The sequence below is a fragment of the Vitis riparia genome, chromosome 11, assembly GCF_004353265.1.
Source record: "Vitis riparia cultivar Riparia Gloire de Montpellier isolate 1030 chromosome 11, EGFV_Vit.rip_1.0, whole genome shotgun sequence".
Lineage (NCBI taxonomy): Eukaryota > Viridiplantae > Streptophyta > Magnoliopsida > Vitales > Vitaceae > Vitis > Vitis riparia.
Window position 1 is genome coordinate 1,282,556 of NC_048441.1, and position 17,567 is coordinate 1,300,122.

Here is a 17,567-nt window from a genome sequence, read left to right on the forward strand (position 1 = left end):
TTTTATTAATTTTGGTATTAATATAATATTTTAATTAGAAATGACAATGAGGTGATTATTTTTATCTGATAGTTGTTTATAGTTCGAGTCCCCTCAGAGCTATTTGAGGTTTACCCAATCATTAACTTCAGGGCCCTGTGGGATTAGTTGAGATACGCGTAAGCTAACCCGGACATCCACAATTATAAAAAATAAAAAAAATAAAAAAAGTTAATTTCATTCATCTTTCAGAGAGGAGATGAGAGAAAAAAAATAAAAAAATAAAAAGAATAAAGAAGGCATTTGATGTCAAACCAACAAGGGTTAGACTTATTTAGGCAAAACCTAGGAAAGGTGAATGAAATTAACCTTTGTTTATATATATTAAAAAGAAAATGATGAAAGTTATAATAAGTTTGAAAAAACATAATTCAAATAAGGGTTTTATTTTAAATCTAGTTTAATTTATTTTATGTCACCTTTATATATAAAATGAAATTAAAATTTAGTTTAATTTCTTTTTTTTTAAATACAAAAATTAAAACAAAAGTTAATTTCCCCTTTTTAAAAATATAATATAAAATTTATTTAACCATAATTGAATTATTTAGGAATTATATTTATTCTATTGTAAATGATAATTTTCTTTGTTGTTGTGGGCTTGAGAGAAGATTGAGGGCATACTTAGATTACAAAGATCAAGTTTAAGAAAGTATGACTTAAATTGATTCATTATGTTTGGGTTTGGGGCTTGATTAATATTCCTTATTTTGATTCAAATTGACATAAATTGAATTTATTTATTTGTAATTAAATGTAATTTTAAGAAAAATAAATAAATAAATAACTCCCTTTTTTATTTGGTAGTTAATGTCTACAATATTTTAAATATATAAAAATAAACATTAAACATTGTGGATTTTCTCACTTTTTTTAATATAGTTTTGCTATGAGGAAATTTTTTTAAAATTAATAAATAATTTTCCTTATCAAGTATAGTGTCATAGGCATTGTTGATTTTCTCAACTTGTACATGATTTTGCTCTGCCACTTTGAAAAGAACAATTTAGTGAGTAAGGTGCTTTGGAAGGGATCCTGGGCCCCAAATCCCCCTACCTCAACTGATCATTTCTGTTCTTCAAGGTTGAGAGAAATGAGTCCAAAAGCAAAAATTTAACGCATCAAAAAAAAAAAAAAAAAAAAAAAAATCAATGCATATCACACAGAATGATAATCTCCCTCTTCTCGTGTATGACCTTTCAGAAAACAAAGTTTTGATATCAGTTGAGTTGGGGCCTCAAGATGCAATAAGGGAAGAAGAAACTCCATGGTTGGATCACTGTCATCTTCAATAGGGTGTACTGAAACTGCAATATGCAGTTGAAACACATTTGAATCTGTATATGACCTTCTTGCATTGGGAAGACGATGTCCCGGTTTTGAAACAGAGGTAGCATGGCCATGGGTTGCAGTCAGCCCATCTACCCACTGCTGGTCACGGCCGCACATCTGCACATTTCATTTTCTATGGTCTTGAGACCAGAGTGACATGATGTTAAAATAGAGGAGATGATCCTCCTTTGTATAGCCTTATACTCCATGGCTAGCTTCACATCCCAACTGGAGTTTCTCCTGCAAAAGAAGAAAATTACTTCTTGAGATTTTAAGCAGTTTCAGGTACAAATCAAGCAAGAAAATCAAGTGCTAATTGTTTCCAATGACTTGTTTACCGGTTATCTTCTTCTGTGTCATCAATACATTCCATCAATGTTTCATAGGTGGAAAGGATGTCTCCTAAAACTTTCTTTTCAACTTCCAAGTTGGCCAGCGTCTGAAAAATAAACAAAATTTTGAAAATTCTATATAAGAAAATACTCGAACAGATTGATGGATTAAAATACCAAAACTTAAGCAAACTGAAGAAGAAGCAGAGACCAGACAGGCTGCCCTTAAACATAAAGAGTAATAGAAGAATGGATTACAGGGGTCTTGAAAGGTGGCACAGTACTCCAAGCACTCCGTAGATGATCTAAGAGAGGGGGTGGCAAGCCATAATGGAAGATCTCATGATTGTTTGAGAGCCAAGTACCCCGCACCATGTGAGTAGCTGAATCAGACATGGGGTGAAACTCCTCAGGACAATCACCCTGAGGATTATCGATCTCTGCATTAGAGCAAGGAATAATAAGTGGGAGCACCAAAGAAGAGTGCAGAAAATAAAAATCTTGATTTGGGATAGGACGGTTACAATCCCTATGTAAATATGTGTACAGAGGGAATGTAAAAGAGTAAGATAATACCCAATGGAATCGTATCATAGAGGTTGTCTCCCTGTGGTATGAAACCATAGAAGGTAACTAAATGACTGCTGGAGAAATTCCCGTAGCTAAGATAGCATTGCTCCCCCATGTTGCATGGTTTGGACACACAGAATTTCAGGGAATTTGTCTTAGAATCCACTTTGCCATAGTGCATTATGTGGGGATATAGCTGTAAGGGTGACAAAATGAGAATATGAGCAAAAATATACTTCACCAAACAGTTAAAAATACAAGAAGATATCGACCATTTGGCAGCAGGAAAACGTCGCCAACAATTCACAAAAGCATATCAAACAGATGATTCTGATCAAGTGATTGTGTTGTTTTCCTTTTTGTCAATATAAGCGATAGTGTTTATTTTTTTAAGAACAGGATACTAAGGAGAAGTGCTCTGCAGAGTGTGGTGTCTAGTCCAGGATGTATGTAGATGTGTGGGGCTAGAGCTGGACTGTCTTCAAGCACCCTAGGTTTCCTCTTTAAAAACTCAGCACCTCAGTTAAATGTCACCATATTTTAGAATCTTAAGGTCAAGCTTTATCAGTTTAACAGCATGAGGGGCACAAAATTCAAAAGGAGAGAAGGATGGCGTACTGAATGATTAAGAAAGCCTGCAATAGGAATCAAACATGTCCTTAATTTTCCATCAGTGAACATAACCTGCATGCCATTAGAGTACCAGAGCTCACAAGCCCATAAGAACTGCTCCTGTGTGTAGAACTCTGATGGAAATATATCAGGGTGATCTTTGCATAGGGCAGGAACTAACTCCTCATATTGGGCATTCAAGTGCTGCGGCAAACAAAAAAATCACAGCCTTATCAGGAGAGTAATATGAATTTTTTTTATCAGGAAATGTCTACATAAATGTTTGATGTTACATGTGAAAACCTCCTTCTAATAACTTACTATTTCAAAAAATAATATGCAAAAAGAAAATCCCGAACCCATCTCCAAGCTTGTGCAATTTTTAACAAATACTTCATCCTTTTATTCTCTTTCTTCTCAATTTTTTTAGGTTTCATTCAGTGCTAGGGAGGAACTACTTATAGGAAGGGATAGACTTGTAGTACAGCAACTACAAGTATGCATCACAAACAGGTTGACACCTCATCAAAAACAAATTCTATATCCCCGAACTTTAAGGAAGTGAATTCAGAAATGGAGCACAAAAATGTCAACAGGTTAAATTGGTATGAGCAATAAACTGAAAAATGGATTACCTTTTTCGCTTCAATTATCTCTTCCAACAGCAAGGTTCCAGCTAAAACCATGATTGCATCAAATTCAAAGCTCAGTCCTGTAGCAAGAAATAATAAAACCATTAGGACAAGGAAAAACCAACCTTACTGTCAGTAGAAAAATGATATAGAATGCTGATCCTCTTTATGCATAACCACCTGTATTGAATGCCTCAGGTAATGCATTGAAGTAGGTCTTAAATTTTGAATTCGAGTTGTGCTTCTCCTTCATGCTCCACAACAGTAACATCGTCTCAGAGGAAATGCCATCAATTTTTTCCAATATAGGAAACTGCAATCAAGAGAAAATGGTTGCTCATATCTGAACCAAAATTTGATTCGTAAGATATTTCATACTAAAATACTAATTGAGAAGCAGGTATGTTTGTGCCTCCTTTCAAGAATGTGAGTGACACAAGTACAGTGCGTATGAAGGGAAGCAGGCATTAACATATACTCCACTACTGTACATGACATAGCATGACTAGGGAGGTGGACCATATAGGTTATACCGCAACACCAGCTTCATATCACGGAATGGTCGTCAGGAACCTCAAGTATCAACACTGTTGAAAGAGAGAGAGAGAGAAAACCTTAATTCTCATTCATATTGTTAACTTCTTACAATAGAGAAATATATATACAAGGTTAGGTTGAACTAACTACCATATATGTGACTTATATTAAGAAAGGAAAGAAAGATTATATATTATAAATACATTATATTCAACACTCCCCCTCGAGCTGGAGCATATATGTCATATGCACCAAACTTGTTACAAATGTATTTAATTCTAGGACCTCTGAGAGATTTAGTGAAGATGTCTGCTAGTTGATCATTTGAATTAACAAAACTTGTAGCAACACACCCTGATGCGATCTTCTCTCTAATGAAGTGACAGTCAACTTCAATATGTTTGGTCCTTTCATGAAAGACTGGATTTGATGCAATATGTAATGCGGCCCGATTGTCACAGACTAGCTTTATCTGTTCATCTTTTCCAAATCTCAATTCCTGAAGGAGTTGCCTCAACCATTTGAGTTCACATGTTGCTAAAGCCATAACTCGATACTCAGCTTCGGCGCTTGATCTGGCCACTACATCTTGTTTCTTACATTTCCAGGATATTAAGTTACCTCTAATAAAAACACAATACCCTGAGGTGGAACACCTATCTGAGGGTGAACCAGCCCAATTTGCATCCGTGTAACCAACAATTTGGGTATAACCCCTGTCTTCATACAACATACCTTGGTCTGGTGTTCCTTTAATATATCAAAGAATGCGGATCACAGCATCCCAATGGTTGTCACATGGTGATTGTAGAAATTGACTAACCACACTCACAGGAAAAGAGATGTCTGGCCGAGTGATGGTGAGGTAGTTCAGTTTGCCTACAAGTCGTCGATATCTCCCAGGATTTCTTAGAGGCTCCCCCTGTCCTAGTACAAGTTTGACATTTAGATCCATAGGAGTGTCGACAGGTTTACATTCTAACATACTTGTTTCTTCCAAGATGTCTAAAGCATACTTCCTTTGTGGCATAACCACACCTGAACTGGATTAAGCTATTTCAAGTCCCAAAAAGTACTTGAGTTTGCCCAAGTCTTTGGTTTGAAAGTGGTTGAAAAGGTGTTGCTTTAGTCTTTGGATACCCTCCTGATCACTGCCTGTAATGACAATGTCATCCACATAAACTACCAAATAGATGCACTAGCTCGAAGAGTTATGATGATAGAAAACTGAATGATCTGCTTCACTCCGAAGCATTCCAAACTTTTGAACAACTGAACTAAAACGCCTAAACCATGCCCAAGGAGACTGTTTTAAGCCATATAGAGAGCGGCATAACTTGCACACTAAACCAGACTCCCCCTGAGCAACAAAACTAGGTGGTTGCTCCATATACACTTCCTCAAGAAGTTCACCATGAAGGAAAGCATTCTTAATATCCAACTGATAAAGAGGTCAATGACACATAGCTGCCATGGAGAGAAATAAGCGAACAGAAGCAATCTTGGCAACAGGAGAGAAGGTGTCACCATAGTCACAACCATAAATATGAGTATAACCTTTAGCAACCAAGCGGGCCTTAAGGCGATCAACCTGACCATCAGGACCAACTTTAATAGTGTAGACCCAACAACATCCAACTGTAGATTTACCAGGAGGTAAAGAAACAAGATCCCATGTGCCATTGGAGTGCAGAGCAGCCATTTCATCAACCATTGTCTGTCGCCACCCAGGATGAGAAAGTGTCTCACTAGTGCTCTTAGAAAGAGAAACAGAGGATAAAGTAGAGACAAATGCATAATAAGATGAAGATAATTGATGGTAGCTCAAAAAATTATAAATAGGATGAGGATTACGAGTAGATCGATTATCTTTCCGAAGAGCAATAGGCAAATGGTCAGTAGATGACAAGGTCGAGGTAGGAGAAATCGGTGGGACAGGAAGTGAGTCATCAGGTACCTCAGCTGAAGAGAGAGGAGGAGCAACAGCACGATGTCGACGATGATAAACCCGAAGAGGACGAGAGAGCGCATCTGAAGGGGGGGATATATAGGGAAGTGGCAATACTTCAGAAATGGGAAGAGATTCAGAGGATGAGAAGAATGGAGAGTCCTCAAAGAAGGTGACATCAGCGGAGAGAAAATAACGATGAGTGTTAGGGGAATAACAACGATAGCCCTTCTGAAGTCGAGAGTATCCCAAGAAGATGCATTTCGTAGCCTTGGCGAAGAGCTTGTCCTATCCAGGTGTGAGAGTATGAACAAAACAAGTACAACCAAAGATACGAGGAGGAAGGAAATAAAGAGGTTGGGTAGGAAAAATGAAGGAATGAGGGATTTGATCATGTAATATAGATGAGGGCATACAATTAATCAAGTAACAGGCTGTAAGAACAGCATTCCCCCAAAAACGAAAAGGAACATGACTATGGAGAAGGAGGGTACGAGCTGTCTCAACAAGATGTCGATTTTTACGTTCAACAACCCCATTTTGTTGAGGAGTATGAGCACAAGATGACTGATGGAGGATCTCATGTTAGGACATAAAAGAAGTAAAGAGTGTAGAAAAAAATTCCCGAGCATTGTCACTGCGTAACACTCGAATAGAAACATTGAATTGTGTTTGGATTTCAACATAAAATTTTTGGAAAATAGAGAATAACTCAGCTCAATTTTTCATTAAAAATAACCAAGTACATCTTGAATAGTCATCAATGAAAGTGACAAAATACTGAAATCCTAAAGTAGACGCAGTCCGACACGGACCCCAAACATCAGTGTGGACAAGTTCAAAAGGAGACTTTGCCCGATTATTCAAACGCTTTGGGAACGAGACACGAGCATATTTCCCAAGTTGACACGACTCACACGCAAGCGACAACAAAGTGGAAAAACGAGGGACCATCTTCTGGAATTTGGAGAGACTAGGATGACCCAGACGACTGTGAATGAGAAGAAGAGCATTGGTGGAAATGCAAGCTGTAGGAGATGAAGGTGATGTGAGGTGATAGAGGCCTTGAGACTCACGCCCTATGCCAATCGTCTTCCCTGTACTCCGGTCCTGCAAGATCACAGATTTATCAGAAAAAGTGATAAAACAATTAAGAGTGCGAGTTATTTTGCTGATGGAAATAAGATTAAAAGGACACTCAGGGGCATAAAGGACATAATGGAGAGATAGGGAAGGGAGAGGATGAGCCAAACCAATACCTTTAGCCATAGTTTGGGAACCATTAGCTAAAGTAACAGTAGGTAAGGCAGAGGTAGTAGTAATAGAGGAGAAAAGGTGTTTATTACCAGAGATATGATCAGATGCTCCAGAATCTAAAGTCCACGGGCCAAGAAAAGGAGACTGAGTAAAGCAGACAGAGACATTACCGGTCTGGGCAATAGAAGCAACAGAAGCTGATGTGGCTGCCTGATATCGGAGATAGGCATCATAATCAATACCAGTAAGGGTGATACTCTGAGATGTGGAGCTCGCAGCGGAGTCAGGTCGAGATAGCAGAGGATCAGATGACTGAGCAATGTGGGCAGTGCAAGGAGGCCGTCCATGTAACTGATAGCAACGATCTCGAGTGTGACCAAGCTTATTACAATAGGTGCACTGAGGACGTTGTCCTCGACCCCGATTGCCACTACGTCCTCCTCGAGAGTTAGTCTGAGAGGCTAACATAGATGAATCTGAAGGACCATCAGTCGACAAGGTCTGAGTAGAGGAGAGGCGTAAGAGACGAGCGAACACATCATCCAATGATGGTACTGATGGACTAGCGAGAATCTGATCTCGGACAGACTCAAGATCTGGACGAAGGCCAATGAGGGTTAACACCATAAAGAACTTGTCAGTTTGTATTTGTTGAGCTTCAGCACCATTAGTGAAGGGCATCAAAGTTAAGAACTCCTCTTTAAGAGACGCAATCCGGCCAATATAAGTAGACAGATCCATGTCCTACTGTCTCACATGAACAATATCAGAAACCACCTTATAAAATCGTTGAATATCATTCGTGTATAATCCTTTAGCTTGAGTCCAAAATTTAAAGCAGGTTTTGTAGGCACGAAGATAATGTAAAATTTTGAGATCAACAGATTGCCATAATACGCTGCATAATTGTGCATCGATTCTCTTCCATTGCACTTTGTCAGCATCAGGTATAGCATCCTCAGGTGTAACAAGATGATCCTCATAACCTTGTCCCATAAACCAGAGTTCCACGGACGCTGACCAGGAGAGATAATTCTCACTACCAATCAATTTTTCCGATGTGATAGTAGGAGATCTAGAGATGACGGATGTAAAAATAGGATTTTTAGTCGTCATATCCACTTCACCTGAGATTGAATCACGTTTGGATCGAAGAGAGCCCTAAAGAAAGAGAAAATCTTAATTCTCATTCATATTGTTAACTTCTTACAATAGAGAAATATATATACAAAGCTAGGTTGAACTAACTACCATATATGTGACCTATATTAAGAAAGGAAAGAAAGATTGTACACTATAAATATATTATATTCAACAAACACCATAGATTTCTCCTGTATACTTCTATTGTACTTGGGTTACCTTTCTGCCAGGGCTTACTAGTATATCTATTTTTTGCCCTTAAAAAAAATTCAATATCATAGATTTGTGCATGAGTTTTCTCCAAAGTCCCTATAGAGGGCTACATAGTAATATAAGGCCACTTCTATTTCTGTAACATTGTAGGTTTTGAAGGTCACCATGTCATAGACACATCACAAAATCTGGTCTACACCAGAAACCTTGTCCTTGAGATATAGGGTAAGTGATGCTGTTCAGAAAAGTGGTACCATTGCCAAAAAACTAACTTTTATTCTTCCTAGTGTTGTGACAACTAAATTTAGCTCCCATTCACTTCTAAGCATCTTCACAAAGAGAAGAACTAACTCCCTCGACCTTGGGAGTATAGCCACCTCTAAATGAAGAAATTGAGAAACTCTTCTCCCCTGTAAGCAAATAGATCGTATTGACTGTCTTCTATGTTCTATGAGTTCTTTAGAACTGTGGTGCACTTTTTGTCCGAAGGAAAGTTCACTCACTTTCTGAAAACCACACAATCCTCCATTCAATTTAATTAATTCTTTTCAAATGAAATTAAAGAGGCTGAAGTTTGAAAAAAAGGTAAAACTTTAAAGCCAACTACTAATATTAGCCTTTTCAATAAACGAAATACCATGTCAGATTCATGCACAAGCTCCTCAGAAATGACTATGGACATTGGGATCTCTAAAGCAACATCTCCAACTTTAAGGTCTTCTGTGGCAATAGCACCTCGTCCAGCTCCTTCAACATCTATGTGATGAATTAAGCATGAGAAACACAATACACACACACACGCACACACACACACACACACACATATATATATATATGTATATGTATATGTTTGTATGTCTATATTTGATAGGCAAGAAACACAAAATACTGAAAATAAAAAATTTAAATATCAGAAACTACAGAAATATCTGTAGTTGAATCTTATGGAAATTCGGACAAAAAATATACGTGAGACAGAAATTGATCAAAACTCATAAAAATAACGAAAAAAAAACTTTAAAAAATGATAAAACAAGCAATAAGACATATTGAAGTTGTTTTATCAAAGAAAATAATATATGAATGATAAGACAATAATATGCGGGACTTGAGAATACATTTAATAATAAAATAATGATTCATGTGGTCCAGATGTATTTAATAGTATAAAAGAAATGATAATATTCGAATAACTATTTCTTGTTCGATTTTTTTTTTATAATTTTATATATTAGTATATGTTTCTCTATTTAATTATAAAAGAAAACGTTCAAAAATTCGATTAAGAAGTTCAAAACATAGTTTAATGGAATTAAAAAAAAAGATAATTAAAATTTATTTACTTATTCAAGTTTGTTTTTAATTTTTTATTTTTAAGATGGTTTTAAGGGAGAAAATTACATTATATATTTCATGTAACAATGTAAACAATTGGAAACTTGGTTTGTTGGTTAAGCCTTTAGACCGCCACCTTTGCATGCCCAAGTTCAAGCCTTCTACAATTATGCATTTTTTTAATTTCAAAATGGGTCATGAAGTGCTACTGCAAGGGGCAACTTGCAGACTTTCCATTGTGATTTTCGATTCGACACTAGCCAACAGACGTTCAATTAATTGGTTCGAAAGTCGGTGATAGTATCTGAAATTTTAATCCTTACCGAAAACTAGCTTCCTTTATCCTGTTTTTTGATATCTTGGATATTTCAAAGAGCGATTAAGATTTTTCTAGAAGATGCTTGAGAAGAAAGACAGTAGACCAATAATCATAAAGGTGAAGACTTACAGGCTATCTTCAGCTTTGTTCTAACATTGTTTCTTTCACCCCACTGTAATATACACTCCTCTTTTTCAATGCTCAAGTCTTCAACAATTCTAGTCTCCAGTCTGTTCTTGTCACCAAATTCTTGAATCCTATCAAGAGTTGCATTGCATAATTCTTGCAAGACATCCATTCTCGTGTGTTGACAACTTGAGCAAGAGATATCAATGAGGGAGAGGATTGAATTGAGAGCCTCCAGCTCATTCCTGTGACTGTAAAATTCTACAGATGGAGATACAGGAACTTCACCAAAGTAAAGTTCTACCTGCAACTCAGCCCCATTTTCATCATTAGTGACTTTATAATGTAGGGACTGTCTGGATATAGCCTAATTTTGCATGCCTGTGTGTTAGAACAGGCCAGAGAGAAATTGAAACTACCAGATTCACAGAGCTAAATTAGAAACTTTGGGTAGACCATGTGCCAAACAGCTTGGCCCGTATGCTGACCAAAAAGGATGTAGGGCAAATACCAGCATCTTCCTTCAATATTCAATAAGCCTTAATGACCTACTTAGAACATTACTTATCAAAAAAAAAAAAATGACCTACTTAGAACATACTCTAGGATCAAGACTATACAGTTTAGAAAGCAGAAATGCAGTTACCTCATCCAAATGAATGATTCTCGCTCTCTTAAGCATTTTTTCCAATGTAGTATTTGTCCAACCAGAACATGAGATGCTATTGAAGTATACACGTTCCTTGGTATCAAAACCCTTAGCTTGTAGTACTTTCTGGCAAAGAAGGCAACATTAGAAGCATGTTCAAAACAATGTTAACACATTAACAAGTCTTAGATCAATCGAAGCAATCATTTTCTGTTCATCAGGCACCAAACAATCCAAAACATCAGCAACATAAGCCACAACATTTATAAAAATATATGGTTAATTTACTCAAACTCCCTATGGTTTGATGTAAATATACATAACCACCATTGATTTCAAATTTCATCAATTAGCACCCTTATTTCATTTATTTTTAAAGAATAAGTGTTAACTGACAAAGTTTGAAACCAATAGTGGCTTAGTGTATTTGCACTAAACTCAGAGGGTGTAAATGAATTAAACCCTAAAAACATATTACAAAGTGTTTAAAAAGAAAAATATAGATGAATAGGGTGATGTGTTGTCACACTGGTTAGTATACACTTTTTATCCTCTCTCTTAACCTATTTAACCAATCACTAAGAGTATCTAATGAAGATACATTTTGAATAAAGATTGCAGCATTTCTTAATTACTAAACAGTGTGCCTTTCAAGTTCTGGGCTATATAGTACATAGAAACACAATAGAAGCAGGACACTGTTATCCATAATATCTACTTCCCTTTGTTTTTTCAGGACCAGCTATATTCTATACTTTCCCTCAGCTACGTACTTTATGGTTCTCAAATTTCTTATAAACCGGTTAAAGTTAGGATTTTAATAAAAAGATTTGTAACCCAACAAAATGGATGAAGAAAACAAAAACAGAACCAAAAGATTGTGTCTATTTTTACCTTCTTTTTCTCAAAGAGAGGATCATTTTCAGGGAGTTCAAATACTAATGAACAGTCCCCATCAGCCTCTGTCATCTTAATGGATGAATATAACTGCAACAAGCAAAAGGGAAATTGTCATTATGATTAAGGTTATTGTTCATTTGAAAAATAATATGCAGGAAAATATAACCAACCACATCAAAATAAAATAAAAGCAACGAGTTACAATTAAACTGTAGAGGAGTCTCCTCACTCTCCTTGTAGTCAAAACACAAAGAATTCTTTATATGACCGTTAGCAAATATCGTATCATATGCAGTGTATTTTACAAATCTCATGAACAGAAGCCATTAGTACTTTCATACCTCTTTCATCAATCCAAATAAGAATTCCAATTGGTGTCATTTAATATCATGTTTTACCATGGACCAGTTGATATTTACAAAAGGTTGAAGGGGAGTGGAGTTTATAGGGAAAAAGGAAGTTGGAAGAGGATATGGGAACTGAGCTCCCAATTATCAGTTCTGAACAATAAACACTGCAGAAATCACTAAAATCAAGAGATATAAACAGATCAAAATGGATTGACCTAAAAAAGTAAAGTGCTTTTTCTTTTTTCTTTCATTTTCCTTTTCATCAGAAATGTATAATAAATCATCCAAGTCAAGATGTTTCAGTGCTTAGCTCAACAAAACGAGCCACAAGACTCATAGCAAGAAACACAAAACGGGGCAACTTTAATAATAATATATTTGTATCAAATTCTTAAACTAATACACCAGTCGCAATGCACACCCCCGTTTGGTTAGCAGGAAAATTAACTAAAATTGACGCATGGAACCTTTTTCTGCTTTTTATAACCTAAAAAAAAAAAAAAAAACTGCAATGCAACTGAACTAAGTTAGTTACATATATGAAGCTCAGTCCAGTCCATTCTTTCATTCCTTGGAAAACCAAAGCAACGGAAAAAGGAGTTCCAAAATTTTCTCTTCTTTTCCATCGGTTTCGCAGCAACCAAACAGAACATAAGAATCCAAAAACAAACAGACTAAATTGACAACAACAGGTAAAAAGGACAGAAACTGAAATAATAAACAGTTACATCGACAACCAAAGCTCTGTTTGGTTGCTGAGAAAATTAGAAAAAAATAAAAATGAATAAAGGAAAAGAGAAAAAGAATGAAAAGAAGTTGAGAGCCTAGGGCTGACCTTGTCATTGTCCATGAGGTCCTTCATTCCACGGCTTCAACAACGCAAGGCAGAGACAGAAGAGAAGAGGAAGGGAGCGTTCGTAAATTTTTGTGGGCTTTGGTTACTTGGATTGAGATGGAAGGCCAGGCCAAACCCTAGGCCCAATAACTACTTTTTGGGCCGGGCTTTGTTGGTAGATTCGAGCATAAATTTTGCTTGTAGGATCATGTGAGAATGACGGGTAAGGACCACTAAATTAGTCAAAGAGTAGTTAGTATTTTTAGAGAGAGTTTGGAAAATATTTCAACCCTTTTTTATATTTAAAAGATAAAAAATTTTAAGTGTAAAAAAATATTAAAAATACTTTTTATAATTACTTCTAAATATACTCTAATTGTCAAGCTTCTAGAATCACTAACTCAAAGTCCGTCAGTATTGTCTTGTTCTAACACTTTAAGTTAGTCGAAAGTCCTTCTCAATCAAGTCGTGTCATTGTTTGGAAATTACTCATTCATTGCTCTTTTTCACACATTAGGTTGGATTTCATTTTGCTCAATCAAAACCGCATATGTCAATGAAGCAAACCAAAGCCTCTCTAGGGCTTGAACCAAAGAGTTGGCTTGTCTTTTTGTTTTCACTAAGCAAACTCCCGTCTTATACTATAATTGAATCCAAATATATAAGCAAATTATACTAGACATGTTTATGATATCCCCCAGAGGGGTTATAAGGGAAAGTGGTCTTATTGATTAAAGTAAAGGACCAAAGGTTTAACACTTTTGTAAATAAAAATGAGAAAGCATAATTCACATATTTTCAAAATCACTTTCAAACGAATTCGAAAAATAATAATTTTAAAAGAAAAAAAAATTATGAATTTATTGTACCCTGAATGGTTTAAGGCTACAAGAACCTCAAGCATTAAATATTGAAATATTAAACTCAATTATTAAGTATATATAAAAACATTTTCTTAATCATATAGGTACATTTTTACATCGTAATCACTTTATTTCCACAATTCATAAAATCTATAGGAGGAACTAATCATACAAGCACTCGCCAATGTTTCTGGCCCACGAACCCAAGTGGTAAAGTTTGGGCGGGTCCTTCCTAAAGTCCGAGCCCAAAATTTCTTTTCCTCATCCTTCCTCGTCTCTCTTCGAACGACTTCTCATCTCTGCAACGCTTTTATCGTTCACTTCAAATATTATCTCAGAAACAAACCTTAGATCCAGATCCAGATCTGAAGAGTTCCGATTCATCGGGAGGGAAAACGATGTCATGTCTAGCGCTTTCTCTCCAACCCACCAACGGACCTGACATATTGCTCCAGACCCGGGAATGGTTCCCGCCGGCGAGAGCTCTCGTCGCCCTCTCTGCATTCCGTCAAACTCGACAAGCCTTCGCGGCTGGAAAACACCAATCCGCCGAGGATGGCGATTCCTCCCTTGGCGACGATCCCCTCGCAGCCTCCAGCGGCCAATTAATCGTGGGCGTTGAGAGCCGCTATCGCGTTGTGTACCGTCTCGTCAACGGCATCTACGTGCTCGGGATCACCACCGTGGACTACGACCTCGGCGTCAACAACGTGTTCGAGTGCATCGGGATCGTCAACCAGGCCGTCAGCGTGGTCGTCGCAGCGTGCCGCGGCGTCGATGTGACGCCGGATAAGCTGAATCGGAAGTACGCCGAGATCTACATGGCGTTGGATATTGTTTTGAGAGGCGTTAGCAGTATCAGGCTCGCGGCGATGCTGGCGTCGATGCACAGTGATTCGATAGCGAAGATGGTGCATTCGGCGATTGACACCGAGAGCAAGATTCGCGGTGCTGAAAATTGGAGCAATGTGGAGATAAACTCGGTTGAGCATTTGGCGAGTGTGGACGCGTTTTCGAATACTAGATTCGAATTGCCGGCGGATGTATTGGCCGCTGGCGATGAGGTGGTGGCGAGTATTGCCCCGGTGCAGAGCGTTGCGGAGCAGCAGGATCAGCCGGAGAAGAAGGCGGAGGAGGAGGTGGAGAAAGATCCTTTTGCGGCGAGCGATGCCCTAACCAAGCCTGAATCACTGGTTGGGGATTTCAAGAAAAATAAGGATCAGGCGGCAGTGTCTGATCTCACGGTGGCTTTGGCGGGGCTGGAGGTTACTACATTGCCGCCGGCAGCGGCCACAGACTCCACTCATATCGGCGTGGAAGGTTTTGAGGGTAATTATGGTGGCATAGAGTTTGGTAACGAGGAGGCCTCTTTGGGGGAGACTTTTGAAGGTTTTAATGATGCTTTTGGTGGTGGTTTGGATGCTTCAGAGTTTGTTGGACCGAAGAAAGTTCCCAAGTCCCAAGGGCTTGGTGGGCTTGAACTGTTACAGACAGGGAGTGATGCGACAACTGCTGCCACCACAGCCCCTGCTGCTAGTGGAGCTGCCACTCCTCTTGAGGATCTTTTGGTGAAGAAGAGTGAAATGAAGGGTCCTGAGATGTATATTGGTGAAGTGATCAGCGTGGAGTTTAGGGAATCTTTGCTGGCTAGAGTGGGATTAATGGGTGTGGTGTATTTGAAAACCTTGCCTCCCAAAACTTCTGATAAAGAAACTGAGTTTTCTTTTAGGATTGATGGTACTAGTGGGGTTAAGAGATTTGTTATGCAAAGTTCTCGGGTTAGCAGTCTCGGCAATGGGATGTTTCATGTGAGGACTGCACCTTCGGAGGAGCCTATACCTATTTTGAAGTATAGCTTGCTACCCCGTTTAACTCCATTGCCTTTGAGGGTTCGTCTCATAAAACGTCACAGTGGGACTTTACTTTCAGTCATGATACAGTATGTTTCAAATCCGGATTTGCCAGCACCCTTGACTGATGTAACTTTTGTTTTAAAATTGCCGGTTGACCCATCATTGTTGAAGGTTTCGCCAAAAGCAGTCTTGAACAGGTCTGAGAGAGAATTGAGATGGCATGTACCAGAGATTCCTCAAAAGGGTGCTCCTGGTCGACTGAGGGTAAGGATGCCTGTGGATTCTAATGAGGAAGATGGTGGAGAAGAAATTGAAGTTGTTGGTTATGTGAAATTTTCTGCACAGGGAATGAGGTCATTGTCTGGTGTCTCATTACGGCCTGCTTCTGAGGGTAAGACAGACTTTTATGAGGTTAATCACAGGTATGAGAGCGGTGTTTATATGTGCAATTGACCATGGATGAGATGGTTGTTTACTTACATACTGTGTACTGTTCATTTTATCTTCCATATTTGTCCATGCAGCTTGTGGTTTTGGTGTGTTTGTAGCATTCTTTAAAATGGAGCTTGTAACTTAGATTCATTGTTCTTAAATGAAAGCCTTGTGTCTATGTCATAGGCCAGTATTCTTTCTTTTTTAAGTAGAAAGTAGACAATCTTTATACGTTTGTTTCTCTCTTTTCCTTTCCATTTCCATTGTCGTTTCATAGTCTTAAATTCATTTGAAACTGTAAAATTTCACACAGCTTATTTGTTGTGGTAAGGATTACCAAATTAGCTGTCTGCCAATTATTTGACAAGAAAGCAAAAGTGTTGTAGAATGGTATGTTCTGGGATATTGGTTTTTCATTAGTGGAAGTCCTGTGCTTGCAGCAACTTTGCACCTCAGTTTTCTTAAGGTCAGTCAGTGAAAAGCTCTGCAAGTGCACTCTAGTTGGTAAGTTCAGTGAAGGTCATACTCTTTAATGAACATCTTAAAGCTCAGGATTCTTGTTCTCATATTGATAAATTAAGAATAGAGTATTTGGAGGACTTATTATTAAAAAAACTACCAAAGTTGAGAATCTTTCTTCTTCTTTTTTTAGTGCAACCAGTGCACAAGAGTACACAGGAGACAGGACGTACACAATGAGCACCAAAAGGCAAAACAAAAAAGAGGGGAAACAAAAAATACTGCAAAACAAAAAATACTCTCTCCCTCAACAAGAACCAATCCAATCTATAAAATCAACAAAAGGCATAGTACCTCCACCTATATTCACCTTAACCCATAGAGATAGATTGTTAAGGAAACTGCTTTCAATGTCAGTGAAGGCTGAACCAAATAAGTTGAAAAATGAATGAAGCTATTTGTGTGGATATTCTAATCCCAGTTTTGTGAGGCTTCTGTCACTATGATTTTGTGGTTATTTTACATAAAATCAAACAAAAAAAGGAAAGAACCGATAAATGGCTTTTCTACAACTGAACTGCAAGCTGCCATCATACAACACAATCACTTAAGTAGAATTTTTTTTTTGGATAGGCTAAAATAGGTGGGAAATTGATATAGGTTAATTAAAATGTCATTAATTTGTGATGCACAAAACTAGTGATAAAAAAAGTCAATGATAGGGGAAAACATAAATTAGAAACAATGTGATGTGAAGTGTGTAAAATGTATACTTTGTTAGATATTTATATGTAAAAATGAACAAAATTAGTTGTTAGTCCTATATGATCT

At 37.5% G+C, this 17,567-nt stretch overlaps 3 protein-coding genes across 7 annotated transcripts; 1 reads left to right on the top strand and 2 right to left on the bottom strand.

Annotated features, from left to right (window-relative positions):
• Positions 1–1,044: 1,044 nt before the first annotated feature.
• LOC117925576 lies at positions 1,045–13,206 on the bottom strand. 4 transcript variants are annotated; one of them, XM_034844627.1, is made up of 12 exons: positions 13,130–13,206; positions 11,939–12,031; positions 11,042–11,170; positions 10,399–10,699; positions 9,253–9,371; positions 3,698–3,830; positions 3,521–3,597; positions 2,892–3,089; positions 2,280–2,469; positions 1,962–2,143; positions 1,710–1,810; positions 1,045–1,611 (listed from the first exon to the last, which is right to left on the bottom strand). In XM_034844627.1, the coding sequence occupies exons 1-12, from the start codon at positions 13,154–13,156 to the stop codon at positions 1,461–1,463; spliced, it is 1,701 nt and encodes a 566-aa protein (XP_034700518.1). In that variant the 5' UTR covers positions 13,157–13,206; the 3' UTR covers positions 1,045–1,460. The 4 variants fall into 4 exon arrangements, with proteins under 4 accessions (XP_034700518.1, XP_034700519.1, XP_034700516.1 ...); XM_034844628.1 differs by lacking the exon at positions 13,130–13,206 and adding an exon at positions 12,830–13,032 and having other exon boundaries at positions 2,958–3,089; XM_034844625.1 differs by lacking the exon at positions 13,130–13,206 and adding an exon at positions 12,830–13,031.
• Positions 6,817–8,374, bottom strand: LOC117925577. Of its 2 annotated transcripts, none has more exons than XM_034844631.1 (2): positions 7,430–8,374; positions 6,817–7,112 (listed from the first exon to the last, which is right to left on the bottom strand). In XM_034844631.1, exons 1-2 carry the CDS (start codon positions 7,998–8,000, stop codon positions 7,075–7,077), a joined length of 609 nt encoding a protein of 202 aa, XP_034700522.1. In that variant the 5' UTR covers positions 8,001–8,374; the 3' UTR covers positions 6,817–7,074. The 2 variants fall into 2 exon arrangements, with proteins under 2 accessions (XP_034700522.1, XP_034700521.1); XM_034844630.1 differs by having other exon boundaries at positions 7,349–8,374.
• Positions 13,207–14,227: 1,021 nt separating the features above from the next.
• On the top strand, positions 14,228–16,485 carry LOC117925510. The gene has a single exon (XM_034844531.1). The coding sequence runs from the start codon at positions 14,391–14,393 to the stop codon at positions 16,296–16,298; it is 1,908 nt and encodes a 635-aa protein (XP_034700422.1). The 5' UTR covers positions 14,228–14,390; the 3' UTR covers positions 16,299–16,485.
• The last annotated feature ends 1,082 nt before the right edge of the window (positions 16,486–17,567 follow it).